This window comes from Trematosphaeria pertusa, assembly GCF_010094035.1.
Source record: "Trematosphaeria pertusa strain CBS 122368 unplaced genomic scaffold BU26scaffold_4, whole genome shotgun sequence".
Lineage (NCBI taxonomy): Eukaryota > Fungi > Ascomycota > Dothideomycetes > Pleosporales > Trematosphaeriaceae > Trematosphaeria > Trematosphaeria pertusa.
In genome coordinates, this window is record NW_022987215.1 from 29,643 (window position 1) to 42,186 (window position 12,544).

The 12,544-nt window shown below is 53.7% G+C and overlaps 5 protein-coding genes across 5 annotated transcripts; 3 read left to right on the top strand and 2 right to left on the bottom strand.

Annotated features, from left to right (window-relative positions):
- Window positions 1-339: 339 nt before the first annotated feature.
- On the bottom strand, window positions 340-2,037 carry BU26DRAFT_421537 (kinase-like protein; the record flags this gene model as incomplete). Its single annotated transcript, XM_033823413.1, has 2 exons — window positions 340-1,170; window positions 1,222-2,037. The coding sequence occupies 2 exons, from the start codon at window positions 2,035-2,037 to the stop codon at window positions 340-342; spliced, it is 1,647 nt and encodes a 548-aa protein (XP_033686592.1).
- Window positions 2,038-2,391: 354 nt separating this feature from the next.
- Window positions 2,392-4,424, top strand: BU26DRAFT_516387 (uncharacterized protein). Its single transcript, XM_033828317.1, has one exon. It carries the CDS (start codon window positions 2,467-2,469, stop codon window positions 4,045-4,047), a length of 1,581 nt encoding a protein of 526 aa, XP_033686593.1. The 5' UTR covers window positions 2,392-2,466; the 3' UTR covers window positions 4,048-4,424.
- Window positions 4,425-4,486: 62 nt separating this feature from the next.
- On the top strand, window positions 4,487-6,590 carry BU26DRAFT_516388 (fatty acyl-CoA hydrolase). The gene has a single exon (XM_033828318.1). It carries the CDS (start codon window positions 4,752-4,754, stop codon window positions 6,372-6,374), a length of 1,623 nt encoding a protein of 540 aa, XP_033686594.1. The 5' UTR covers window positions 4,487-4,751; the 3' UTR covers window positions 6,375-6,590.
- Window positions 6,591-8,262: 1,672 nt separating this feature from the next.
- Window positions 8,263-10,331, top strand: BU26DRAFT_451393 (cytochrome P450). Its single transcript, XM_033824765.1, has 3 exons — window positions 8,263-8,708; window positions 8,764-9,219; window positions 9,267-10,331. Exons 1-3 carry the CDS (start codon window positions 8,515-8,517, stop codon window positions 10,150-10,152), a joined length of 1,536 nt encoding a protein of 511 aa, XP_033686595.1. The 5' UTR covers window positions 8,263-8,514; the 3' UTR covers window positions 10,153-10,331.
- Window positions 10,332-10,412: 81 nt separating this feature from the next.
- Window positions 10,413-12,422, bottom strand: BU26DRAFT_589815 (uncharacterized protein; the record flags this gene model as incomplete). The annotated part of the gene is made up of 1 exon (XM_033834741.1): window positions 10,413-12,422. One exon carries the CDS (start codon window positions 12,420-12,422, stop codon window positions 10,413-10,415), a length of 2,010 nt encoding a protein of 669 aa, XP_033686596.1.
- Window positions 12,423-12,544: the final 122 nt, after the last annotated feature.

The window sequence follows — 12,544 nt, forward strand, 5'->3', positions numbered from 1 at the left end:
TCACCCTGAAGTCACTACAGCTGTACCAACTGCTGCATCTCCATTCAAGCCACGGCAGAAGTCTCTACAACTGTGAAACCACATCTCAGGAAAAATGCTCGAGAATTCACACCATGTCTGCGACGGAGCTTCGAATCGGACGGGCAAGCTGCATCCCTTCGCGCCTCATCTCACAACGGCGCAGTGCCGCTCGGAGAGCTCGCATCTTGGGGGCGGGCAAACTTCGGGCGGAAAATTATTTTAACCAATCAGGGCGCTCGCATTCAGACAAAGGGGAAAATAAATTCCTCAAGCTTGCGGTGAACCGCAATGAATTACACCGAATAGTACCGTGGCTCGTCACCCAGAGGCATTACCCTCGCCCATCCGGATAGACCGCAGGCCCGGTGATTGGGCCCGAGGAGGATACCGCGCTTTCTCGATCCGTTTCTGAGCCGTCCACATATTCGCATTCTTCTCTGGACGCCTTAGATTTTTGGGTGCAGATCGACCCGCCAAGGAAGAAGACACCGGAGAAGGAGATCTTTCTGCTGCAGCTACCGCCGGAGTGCTGATGAGAGCCGGAACCCGATTCCTGGGGGTGCTAAGCCCTGCCCCATTGAAGCACTTGACCAGCATCTGCGCAGCAGAAGCACGCTCTAACGGGTTGACGACTGCCATCTCTTGAATCTTTGAAACCACGTCCAAATTGGAGGCTGCCGCCTGGACGGCCTCCTGAGTTTCCCCGACAGATTTGAACTTCCTTGACATGTGTCGGAACCCTCCTGCATCTAGTGTCCACAACATCGTGACGAAAAGCGACCATACATCTACCTTGTGTGTCTGTTCGCCTTTCCAAAGCATCTCTGGAGCCATAAAAATTGGGCTGCCAACAGTGGTAAACGCGGTGACAGCGCGGTTGCAGAGACCGAAATCTCCGAGCTGAAATTGATGTTGGCCGTCCGGCAGCAGTACCCAGAGGATGTTCTCTGGCTTCACGTCTCGATGAATGATATCCTTCATTGCAAGACAGTCGAGCGCCTGGAGTATGTGGTGGAAAACAGACTCCGCAACAGTAGGACAGTTCCCACTTTCGAGTAGCGACTTCAAGGTCCCTGCCTTTAGGCCCATGAATATCTCCACTTCTGGCCCGTCCCAGCCTTGGGACGTGATGTAGTCAACGATATTAGGCTGAAGGATTTATTAGTCTCATCTCTACTGGGGATCTGTAGACTGACTCACGTGGTCAAGTTCAGAGAGATGTTCTACTTCGCGCTTCAATGCGTGGTACTGTGAGGGCGTCCAGTTGTCTTGTCCAGATGCTGCCACCGGTCTCCGCAATATCTTGACGGCCATGAGCTTGCCGGTGTCTGCATCGACGGCTTTGTGAACGGTTCCAAACTGGCCGGATCCAAGTGGAGGTCCTATTGTCGCATACCTCATCTTCTGCCGGGGACCAGCCGTGTGTGGCCTGGTCTCTCGTCGAGATGGTGGCTCGGTGTCCCCTTCGTCGAAGACGGTCCGAATGAGGGAGGGTGGGTCTTCATACCCGCGAGAAATTTCTTGTCGATTCTTGACCATCTCCATCGACTCTGCAGGCTTACGATACCATATCAGCTCAAACTGGTAGAGGTTCCGCCTTGCACCACCCATGCCAATGACGGTGTTCAGGTCTTCCTGTACAACAACCTGACGCTGGCGTTGGTGCTCGAAGGGCGTGGCATTTTCACCGTAAACTTGAGTTGTGCCATGGAACGATCTGTCGTGTAGCATAACGACGTTGGTGTGTAAGTCGATCTCAAAAGAGCAGTGGAGCTTCGAGATGCTGGGACGGTGCAGACGTATATCCGTATCATTGCGTCCTATTGTGGCCAGAATTGCGCTTGACCTTGAGCGGATGTTGAAGCCGATATCAAGCGCGAGAGTGCCATCCTCCCTCATCCAGACGTGGTGCCTGTTGTCCGAATGAGCCAGGGCGTCTTTGGCATTCTGGTTGTTGTCGTAGGCTACGAGATAAAATAGAGCGAGGGGATGACCCTCACGACGACGACTAGGCATGTTTGGAACAAGTGAATGAGGCAAATATTCGAGGAAAGCTGGAAGAGGGGGCGTCTCAATAAGGGGCAGAGCGCTTGGAGGAGGCTGGCGAGCCTGTAAAAGAGTACAGAGTCATCTCTGTAGTCATACGGCGGGGAGAACAGGCAACCGGCGACGGTTGCCAGCGAGCCAGTACAACCCACGCAGCCAATGAATCGTAGGGTGCTGCCGCGGAGACATGCTGTCACATACACAAGGACACAGAGCCAATATGATTCGAGCCACACTGTGAGTCGCACTGTCGTTCCAAGGTTGCCTGGCGCCAAGCTCAAAACACGGCAACCTCCGCCACTCGTTTTCTTGGCAGAGCCCAGATCATAACTTCGCGGCGTCCTCTTCGCTCTTGACCTCCACCCCGCGACGTCGCCCTTTACCTACCACGCGACACTCATGGCCGGCTTCGAAACCATTCGAGGGGATGGGCTCATCAGGGCTCATAGAGCTCTAGCAGGGCTCGAGGACGATCCGCAGCTGCTTGAGCGCGCGAGAAGACGGTTCAGCGATTCCCCACCGCCATATACATCTAATCACTCGCACGCATCGACTGTCTTCGACACCCCCGAGCCCCCCAGCGACGAGCAGCAGCGCCGTGCGCAGCGACTAGGGCGACTAGTAAGGGAGCGCGAGGCTTCACAACCTTACCGACAATTCATGGCTCAGCGGAAGGAGGAAATGACTCGCGCTTGGAAGGCAGATCCACGTGTCAGTTCCCGGGGGATTATGCCTATCGGGCTCTATGATCAAGATGCGGAAAAGCTGGTCAGAGACCGTTGGGTCGAGCAAGGCATCTGGAAGGACAAGTGGGGGGATGGGAGTAATCGTGGAGCCATCTCTGGTGATTTATGGAAGCATGAAGAGCCGCTTGAGCTTGAGTCGGAGACCGAGACCGATGCACAACCAGATTGCACATCGGTTCCGTTTTCCTTTTACGAGCGGAAACCGAGACCAAAGAGCGACGACGAAAAGCGACAGACTGCGGAGCGACGAGTCATACGCGAACGTGAACGCGAGGCTTCTCGCCCGTTCCACCAGTTTGTCTATCAGATCTCCAAAGAGCGCGAACGAATCCAGGGCGAATCGACGAGTGGCGAAGCAACTGCCGCTGCCTATGCCGCTGCAGACATCAATACCAAGGCCTACGAGGCTGTCAAGAGCACCTGGTGCGAGCGAGGGATATGGAACTGGAAATGGAATATACTGCCCGGGATGTCGTGGAAGCATGAAGAGCCTCTGGAAGAGGAAGCCGACAATGATTCCGCTGCTGCTCAGGCGAACCATGTTGAGAACGGCATGCATGACGTGGAAGCACCACCAAGGCGTGTTTTTGGGTCGCCCTCTCCCGTTGAGTCAGATCATCCCCACCCGTCTGGCACCGTAAACGCGTCTCAGCGAGGACCGTCGGCGGACGATGACTCGGACGGATTAGAGAACGGTGGCGGCGGACACTCTCGCGCCGCGTCGAATTCACGTCGCCACGAGAGAAGTGGAGGTGCTATTCATTCCATGACGAGGCCGATGCCACCGCGAAATCAGACCAGACCTTCGCATGCAGATGGCCTGAACGAGCCAGAAACAAGTACATCTCTTGGTCCAGTCCGTTCATCAAAGGTGTCCAAAGCGACCAGAAGGAGGAGGCCTGGACTTCGGCGACGACCGAGCGACCCCCAAGAAGTGAGCCCCGACGATGCACCATTGTTAGCTCGAGCGCACATCCCTGAATCGCCACAACAGAATTCTAACATGCCTCCACGTAGAAGCAAACGGATACAGTCCACGAAATCTGGCATGGCTAAGGAGTCGACCCGGATTGCTTCTGGAGACTCACCCAAAGCTACAGCCCAATCAAGGCCGAAGCGAACTGTTGCGCGAAAACAGAAGTCCGCGGACTCAGCGAATTCTCAGGGCGTACGCAAGCGTCCGGTTAAGACGCGGGGGAGGACGAAAAGGAGTGACAATCAGACGCTTGCCTAGACATTTTCCTACACTGAGGAATCCCTGTGCTGACTGCGCTTATTCTTTGTGTGTTCCCGATATCGTAGGCCCTGTTGTTTAGCCATGACTTCAGAGCTCGAAGGGAACCGGAGGCTCCCGTTTGGACTGGGCCGTATGGGGGAGAATCGGCAGGTAAGAACTCAGAACGACCGAGCCTTGCCTATCCTATCTGGGTCCCCGTTACTTCGGGGGGATAGGTGGGATGACGGAAACATAGCGAATTTGAATCAGTAGTCACCCGTCACCCATCTCCTGAGCAGTCGGGACATTTCTAGAGCGCTTAGTATGTACTTGAGTATACACGCTAGATATATTTAAGAATCCATGGATACTTACTAAAGAAATTTTCGCGCTAGGTAAATAAGTATAGCCTCAAAATATACTCTACCCCTGCTGCTACTAATTCCTTCGCGCTCTACTAATTTTCTAGAATCGTCTCTCATTTGCGCGATAACAGAACCCAGCCCGGTTCCCCATGCACAGATTATACCAACTGTTGGGCGGGACAGCCTAACTCTAACCTGCCAGGAACCGACCGGATGCGCCTCTAGGGGCGATCGAGGCAGATCAGTATGTAAGGAGAGGGAAATCCACCGACGCCAGAAATCGACGCCTGATTTTTCGCTACGATTGAAGCACTTTGGGAGCGACGAACGCGCTTCGATGCCCGCAAACTGCTCAAGATGAAGCTCGCGATGCTGTCTCTCCTCGCGCTGGCGACCGACGGCGTTCTCGGCCGAGAGGCCACGTGCCCGAGCTCCGGCGATCTCACTGTCGAAACCTCCACGGGCACTTACACAGGGCTCATCGATCCCGAGTTTCCAAAGACGCGCCAATTCCGCGCCATCCCGTTCGCGAAACCGCCCATCGCGTCGCGCCGCTGGTTGCCGCCGCAGAAGCTCTCGCCGTCGCCAAGCGAGCATCACTATGCGACGCGGTTTCCACCGTCGTGCCCGCAGTTCGTCACGGCCGTGATCTCGCTCTTCAACACGGATCTGACCAAGGGCAACCTCATTTACAACGGCCACCAGAATGACTCGTCGGGGCTGGTGGGCGAGGCCACGTCCGAGGACTGCCTGTACGTGGCCGTGTGGACGCCAACGGCGCCGCCACCCGCCGGTGGATTCCCCGTCCTCTTCTTCGTGACGGGCGGCGGCTGGCAGATCGGCGGCATCGATATCCCGTGGCAGATGCCGACGTCGTGGGTCGAGCGGTCGCAGTCACACATCGTCGTGACCATCAACTACCGCGTCAACATCTTCGGCTTCCCAAACGCGCGCGGGCTGCCCGACGGCCATCAGAACCTTGGCATCCTCGACCAGCGCGCCGCGCTCGAATGGGCTCGGGACAACATTGCAGCCTTCGGCGGCAACCCAGGCCGCATCACGCAGTGGGGGCGGTCGGCGGGGTCCGCGGCCACTGATATCCATGCCTATGCTTTCCGCGAGGACCCCATCGCCCAGGGCTACTATCTACAATCAGGGACCATCTTCAGCTCCTCGCTGCCCGAGACTCCGGCGTATTCCAACTTCAGCTTCGTGGCGCGCAACGTTGGGTGCGCGGCCGCCTGCGACGATGACGACGATGACGACGGCGCAGCGGAGCTCGACTGCATGCGCCAGGTGCCGTTCGCGATGATCGAGAACTTCATCGGCCAGTACGGCGATCGGGGCGCGACGCCCGCGCTGACCTTCAAACCGGTCGTCGACGACCGCATCGTCTTCGCCGACTACAAGGCGCGGTCCGAGGCCGGCCTCATCGCGCGCGTGCCGTTCCTCATCTCCAATGCGGCCAACGAGTTCTCGTCGCTGGTCCCGTGGCCGGTGGACAACCTGACTGCGGGCCCGTACCAGCCACTGGTGACCGCCTACGACATTTTAGGCTTCGTGTGCCCGACGTTCAACTCGACCGTGTATCGCAATCGGATGGGCGCCGACGTTCCCGTCTTCCGGTTCCAGCATGCGGGCACGTTTCCTAATTTGAATAAGTACAAGTGGCTCGGGGCGTACCACGCCAGCGACATTCCCATCTCCTTTGGGACATATCATCTCCTGGACCACGTGGCGAACACCACACAGTTCGAAGTCGACGTCAGCCAGTCGATGCAAGACCATATTCTCGCCTTCGTCAAGGATCCGTACCATGGCCCGCAGAAAACCATGGGCTGGAAGCCGATGATTGCCAGTGACCCGCATGGTGGGGATCTCATCCGCTTCGGCGCCGATGGGAAAGTATCGCAGCATATCGACGGTGTCGAGGTGGATGGAGTATGTCTGGGAATACGAGAATACGATCCATTCCCATAAGGGCGACCATTAGTCATAAGCTCTACTAGATGGATCTCGTTGTAGTGCTCGGAGAGAGCTGCCGTCTCTTTGCAATTATTAATATGAGGTTGTCCATGTACGTCTCCTATGCCCAATTCATATCTAGATCAGCATAATATGAACTGCTCTAGTGCTTTCACAACAATGGAGACTCTGTCTGCCTCATCGCGGAGGCTGACCGGACGGCCTCGGTACGTCATTGCCCATCGCTTAGCTTCACACTGCTCTCGATTATCCGTGGTTTTGCGTGAGCAGTTTCCCGATAAGTCTGCGTATGCTCACTTAGCAACTGGCAAGTCGTAATCTAGTGGGATGTCTTCTTACGGCTCTATTCCACGAGGAAGCAACTGTAACATCTCGGCGTCGACACTTACGTTCATTAGCCATACGACAGCGAAGCGTAGACGGGCAAGAGGTTCCGTTTATTGTTCCCCGTTCCTAACTTCTCTATCTCAGCCTGGAGTGTCTCGCGGAGAATCGCGGGGGCTTTCAGCACTAATTCTTGCAGACGATCAGTGAGTAGATTGTGGAGCGCAACGACATACGCGGTCCCTTTGACTCCTCGTTGATCCTTGCACTACTACGGTTCGTCGATCCCTCAATTAGAGAGACTTTTAGGAAATTGCCCCTAAAATAAGGGTCTTTTTAGGGGTACTCTTTGGCAAATTCCCTAAATTAGGGGTAATTGTGACTGTAGTGACTCGAACCCATTTAAGGTATATTTGAGTTGGATGAACTGATGAGCTTGGGTTCAGTCTGTATTTCATGTCTGTGGATGATAGTGTAGGAAATTTACACCTTTAGCTACCACATGCAGAGAGACCATGTGTCATGGAGCTTCCTCAAGCTCCCGGATATGATGACGTGATGTGATCATGGTTGTTGTTCGTTCCGGGTCTAGAAGAAGACATGGTTCGCCATTGGCGCGCTTGTCGCCGTCGATGAGGATATCCGGGCCTCGTAAAAGAAAACGGTATCGTTGTCATAACGTGCGAACGCACTTGAAGAAGATTCCTCCTTGAGAAGCCTGCACTTGTGTTTAGACGGAGCTGTATACATAGGTAAAAGTAGAGCATACTGAGCTTTGTCCAAACCGGAAGAGTAAAATCGAAACAACAATCAAGAAGGGGAGAACCAGTAGTTTTGGAGAATCCAATAACTCTAGGGGAAGTGGTAAGTATTGTGACATGAGTCGATTGATGGAGAATACGAGAAATATGACTATATATATGACCTAAGTCACGTGTAGCAGTAACCATATCTGGCAACAAATAAGATACTTTCCTCCATTTTGGGATTGAAGTCGTTGACCCGCACAACTCGATACAAGGGAGTTAAAATTTGGTCCGGCTATAAGTGTTGACAGAAGTGGCCGTGAGGTACCTGGCGGGAGGACCGGAGTATTGTTTACTGTTGAAGATCAAGTTTTGATCACGTGATTGCGTTACCCTAACGTATATACTCAGAGCTCTCAGCTCTTCTCAATCCATCAATGTTACACTCAACTTTCCACTTCAATAATAAGCCCAGCTGAGCCGGAACCTGTAAGCTTTGCGCGGATGTTGAATATGCCTTGCGAATCTGAGGCACAGTTGATCAGCTAAACGAGTATGGCCCCATCATTACGCATGGATTCGGTTGCCTTCAATCCAATAGAGCAATTCCTTGGAGCATGTTTCTTGTGCATGCGAAGTGAAAGTTCGGTGATAAGGAAGCCTAGCAGGGCCAGTAGGTTGGCATTGTAGAAAATTACCCCCGTGCCAGATCACGTGCTTAACTGACGTGATCTTGAGTATATATATATATATATATATATGTGTGTGTGTGTGTGTATACTGCCCATATTTGGCACCTCAATCGATGGACACAGGGTCCGTTTACCCGCCAGCTCGGTACCATGTCTGGGGCGTTGTTGGAGCCCCGCCCCTGCAGCTGTGCCTCATCCTTTGTCCGTTCGCCTCTTGGCTCCCTTTTCATTTCAGCCCAGTCTTAAGACGCGAGCAGACGAACGAAGTACTCCAGCGCCGGTAAATCGACTACTGCAGTGTCACGCGGTAATCGCACTTGTTATTTTCCGTAGAGCTCGTGGGACACTGCCGAATTGTGCGAAACCGCGCTCATGGCGCCAGCGCTTTCGCACGCAAGCTTCTGCGGCGCAGCAGTCATAATTCTGTGCCTTTTTCTCCACAGAAGATTGAAGAAGCCACGCGACCCTCGTCAACCAAAGCAGGTGCCTGCAACGATACCGATACCATTTATTGGACACGTCCTCGGCCTCTTGATCTATCGCAACCATTATTATACCAAAATCAGGTAGCAAGACAGTCCCCAAACGGACCCCAAACAAGCTCGTCTAACAGCGTGACAGCCAGCAATGGAATCTTCGTATTGTTTCGCTTCCCATGTTCGGCGGCAATGTGTACGTAACGAAGTCGCCCGAACTGATCTATTCAGTTCAGCGTCAACCAAAGGTACTTTCATTTTGGTACTTTGAAGCGCATTTTACAGCCAAACTGGGTGGACTCTCCCAAACGGCTGCAAACGGATGCTTCCAAGGAGTCACGCCTGAATCAACCGATGAGTGCCCTCTCATCGATTGTTTGAAAGGTACGAAGGCGGCTATGTCTCCTCAAGGCGATCTCAACAGGATGATCGAAGTGGCCACAAGGGTCATGTATGAGGGCCTTCAAAATCTGGCGCAAGAGAGTGGATCCCCAACCGATCTCGAGACTTGGATACAGCACGAGGTCATGATGGCGACCACTGATGCGGTATACGGCGCTGGCAATCCCTATCGCGATCCTAAGATCGAAGCCGCATTCTGGTGAGTCCACTGCTGCATCGAGAGTTCCTGGGTGTAATATTTTTCAGGAAATTCGCGAACGCGACCATGTTCGTTGCTCTCCCTGGCATCTTGCCGAGTATCCTAGCGCCGAGGGCAGTTGCAGGTCGAGAGGCTGTTGTCCGAGCCATGAACCAGTACTATGCGTCTGGTGGACACCACCATGCATCACAGCTTACTATGGCGAGGTATACAGCACTCAAAGGTACCATGAACATCTCGGATATCGCGCGATCGGAATGCGTCCATGGACTTGCCATTATTACGAACTCCGTACCAGCAGCATTCTGGACCGTCTGGCACGTATTTTCCGATCGTGCCGTCCTATCCCGAGTTCGCGATGAAGTCGAATCATTCACAGCCGTCGGAGAGCCTTCAACCGAGGGAGTCCAAACCCGCATTGTTGATATGAGCCGTTTGAAAGAAGCTCACTTCCTCTTCGCCGTCATCCAAGAAACCCTCAGATTCCGAGCTCGAGGAACCGGTCCCCGCATGATCCTAGAGGACGTAACTCTTTCAGGCGACGAGTGCGAGTACCACATCGAGAAGGGTTCAGCACTCATCCTCGCCCACGAAGGCATGCACCACAACAAAGCTGTCTGGGGTCCGAATGCAGACACTTTCGTTGCGGACCGTTTCCTTCCTGGAAACAAGATCCCTGCCAACGCCTTCCGTGGCTTTGGTGGTGGAGCGAATATGTGCCCTGGAAAGGGGTTTGCGACTGCAGAAATTGCCGCGCTGGTGGCCCTGCTGGTGACTAGGTTTGATCTGAGACCTGTTGAGGGAAAATGGGCAGAGCCGGGACAGGATGAGAGTAACATGGCAAGAGAGAACACCCCTCCACTTCGGAAGGTGATGGTCGATGTGGTTCCGAGAGTGGGGCTGGAGGAAGTGGTCTGGAAGTTTTCCACGTAATTTGTTGCCTGTGACGTAACTGCGCGACCGCATTCACTGCGAGAAAGGGTGGGTAACGGTGTATCCGTCAGGCAGTTACATAGTCTTTATCACTCGCTGGCTTCCTTGGAAGTACTCTTTGTAGATAATTGCCAAATTAGGAAGGTTTTAGAAAGACGTCAAGACCGGCCGGAATTAATAAAAAGCATTCCACGGCCTTAACGAGAAAAGAACCCGACCTCAACCTAGAAAGCTCCAACAAGACACCTTTTGATGTGCCATTACACCGTAATCCAACCGTGCACCCCATTCAAGTCATCGAATTCGCTCCAAAGCTCGGTCTCCAGGAGATTATTGCAATTGCGAGCGTTTTTCTCAACCCCCCTTGGCCTTTGCTGCAAGGCATCACCTAGAATTCGCGCTGCTGCTAGAGCCTGATCGCTTTTTCTTCCAAGGTAGAAGAGGGCCTCGGAACAATCCTCTGCTCGACGGAAAGCCTCTGCGTCGGGCGAATTACAACCTTTCGATGCTGTTTCCAACAGGATGGCGCCTGCTTTTGCGAAAGCACGAATCAACACCGCAGTCCAGGGTTCTGTAAGTAGTGCCCCCTGGTTTACAGCAAAATGGAACTCATGTGATTTAGAAAAGGATGTATCCTCTCGAGGACACGCACATCTCGCAAGGTCAGAAAGTGCGCAGCAGTTCTTTCTCCGAAATGTTGCCACAAAATTAGTCGTCTTGCGCTCTTCACTGAGAGAAGGCTCACTCAGCGGTGGAGAAGAGTTGTCGATCACATCGAGCAGATCGGCCAACAGTAGGGTTCCGAGATGCCAATGTCCTGTAAGGCATATGTACCAGGACTGAATCTGAGCAGGCAGATCGTCATGGTTATCAATGCAGTCTTGCATGAAAGGTGCAAAGACAGCACCCCACCTGCGGTACACCTCCATTGCTTCTGCGATGGCTTTTTCCATGGCATATGCCCGAGCGCCTCGTCCTAGGAGCGTTTGAATTCGGGTCAGTTTCCGGAACAAGAGCACTTTGACCGGCGCAGCGTCGCGAAGCACGGAAGCGGCCTGATCGTAGGTGCAGGGCCACCGCACTGGTGAATCTTGAAGCCGTGTATGCTGACGGGCGAAGATGTAATTGCCCCAAAGCCCTCCGGCGCCCACAGGAGGCATAGTCGGTTCATCTTCGAAATAGCCCCTGCAGTTTCCGTCTAATACGCCATCGTCAGGCCTTTCGCCGTGCGCGTAGACATCACTGTCCTCGTCTGACACGACTAATGGCCGTTTATGCATTGCGGACGAAAGCGTGTCGAACATAACGCCTAGCCAGAAAAGGAGATCAACCGTATCTTTATCAGCGGCGTCAAGACGACGCGTGGCAGTCTCTGCGGCTTCGGATATAGCCATCCGAGACCTCAAAGAATGAATAAGCCGGAGACCTTGCTCGAGATGGATTGGTGGTCCCTCCCCATCGATTGCTATTTCCAGCTTGGACAGCAGATCCTCGCGTTGGTCCAGATCCTCTTCGTGTGATCCCCGGGTTCCGAGACTAGGAGATTCAGTCCCGGCTCCGCACGGCTTCTGCGTCAAGGAAAAGACGATGTGCGCGAGGACTACACGGAATGATTCGATCTCTGAGGCATTGCGCAAGGCAGAGCGAGCTTCGTGCCAGGCCGCAATTTGTAGCGCACGGTCAAAATCCTCATTTGTCTCCGAAGAGTCGATGTCGCCCTCGGAGATATTATTCGTTGTTCCCTCTCTATTCGTATACATGGCCTTGCTGCGCTTGCTCGATTGCGCCCATTGCGTTGCAAAGGAGAATACGGCTAGGTTGATTGCTTTGGATGCAGCCTTTTCTTCGCTCCAGCTAAGCTTTCTTCCTCTTACCGCGGGAGAGGCTAACCGATCAAGCCGGAAGACTCGATGGTATATTCGATTCCACGTGCAATTCGGCCCAGATTGATGCATATCGGAAGGGTCGGATTCTTTGCTGTATGGGCATGTTTTCTCGATCAACCAGCAGGATAACGCATTTTCGAATGTATCGTGGTAAATTTTCAGCAACCCTTCGGTGAGGAAGACATTGTTCGTCGACGAAAGGAGTTTGTGTGCCATGGATAGAGATGAGGAAGCAGTGCAGCCATCGGACACGCGTCCGATCGGTTCAAGGCGCCGTCGTTTTCGGGGCAATTCGCACAAGGCACCGTTCGTGCTTACACCGTCATGAGCGATCGGAAGGCCCCCTCCGATGCTCGATTCTTCGGTTCCAAGACCTTCAAACATAGATTCGGATGCGGATGCGGATGACCTAGTGTTCCAGAAAGAGTTGCGCCCAAGGTCAGGATCTGATGAGTCGTCGGCCTGCTCAAAGTTCCCCTCTATCGCCGTCACCCCTGGGCTAACAC

What these genes read in the sequence shown, in the direction of transcription:
- BU26DRAFT_516387 (XM_033828317.1), top strand. Translation starts at nt 2,467, where the DNA reads ATGGCCGGCTTCGAAACCATTCGAGGGGATGGGCTCATCAGGGCTCAT.
- BU26DRAFT_516388 (XM_033828318.1), top strand. Translation starts at nt 4,752, where the DNA reads ATGAAGCTCGCGATGCTGTCTCTCCTCGCGCTGGCGACCGACGGCGTT.
- BU26DRAFT_451393 (XM_033824765.1), top strand. Translation starts at nt 8,515, where the DNA reads ATGGCGCCAGCGCTTTCGCACGCAAGCTTCTGCGGCGCAGCAGTCATA. An exon ending in CATTATTATACCAAAATCAG is followed by an intron (nt 8,709 to 8,763) that starts GTAGCAAGACAG and finishes ACAGCGTGACAG; the next exon opens with CCAGCAATGGAATCTTCGTA. An exon ending in AAGATCGAAGCCGCATTCTG is followed by an intron (nt 9,220 to 9,266) that starts GTGAGTCCACTG and finishes AATATTTTTCAG; the next exon opens with GAAATTCGCGAACGCGACCA.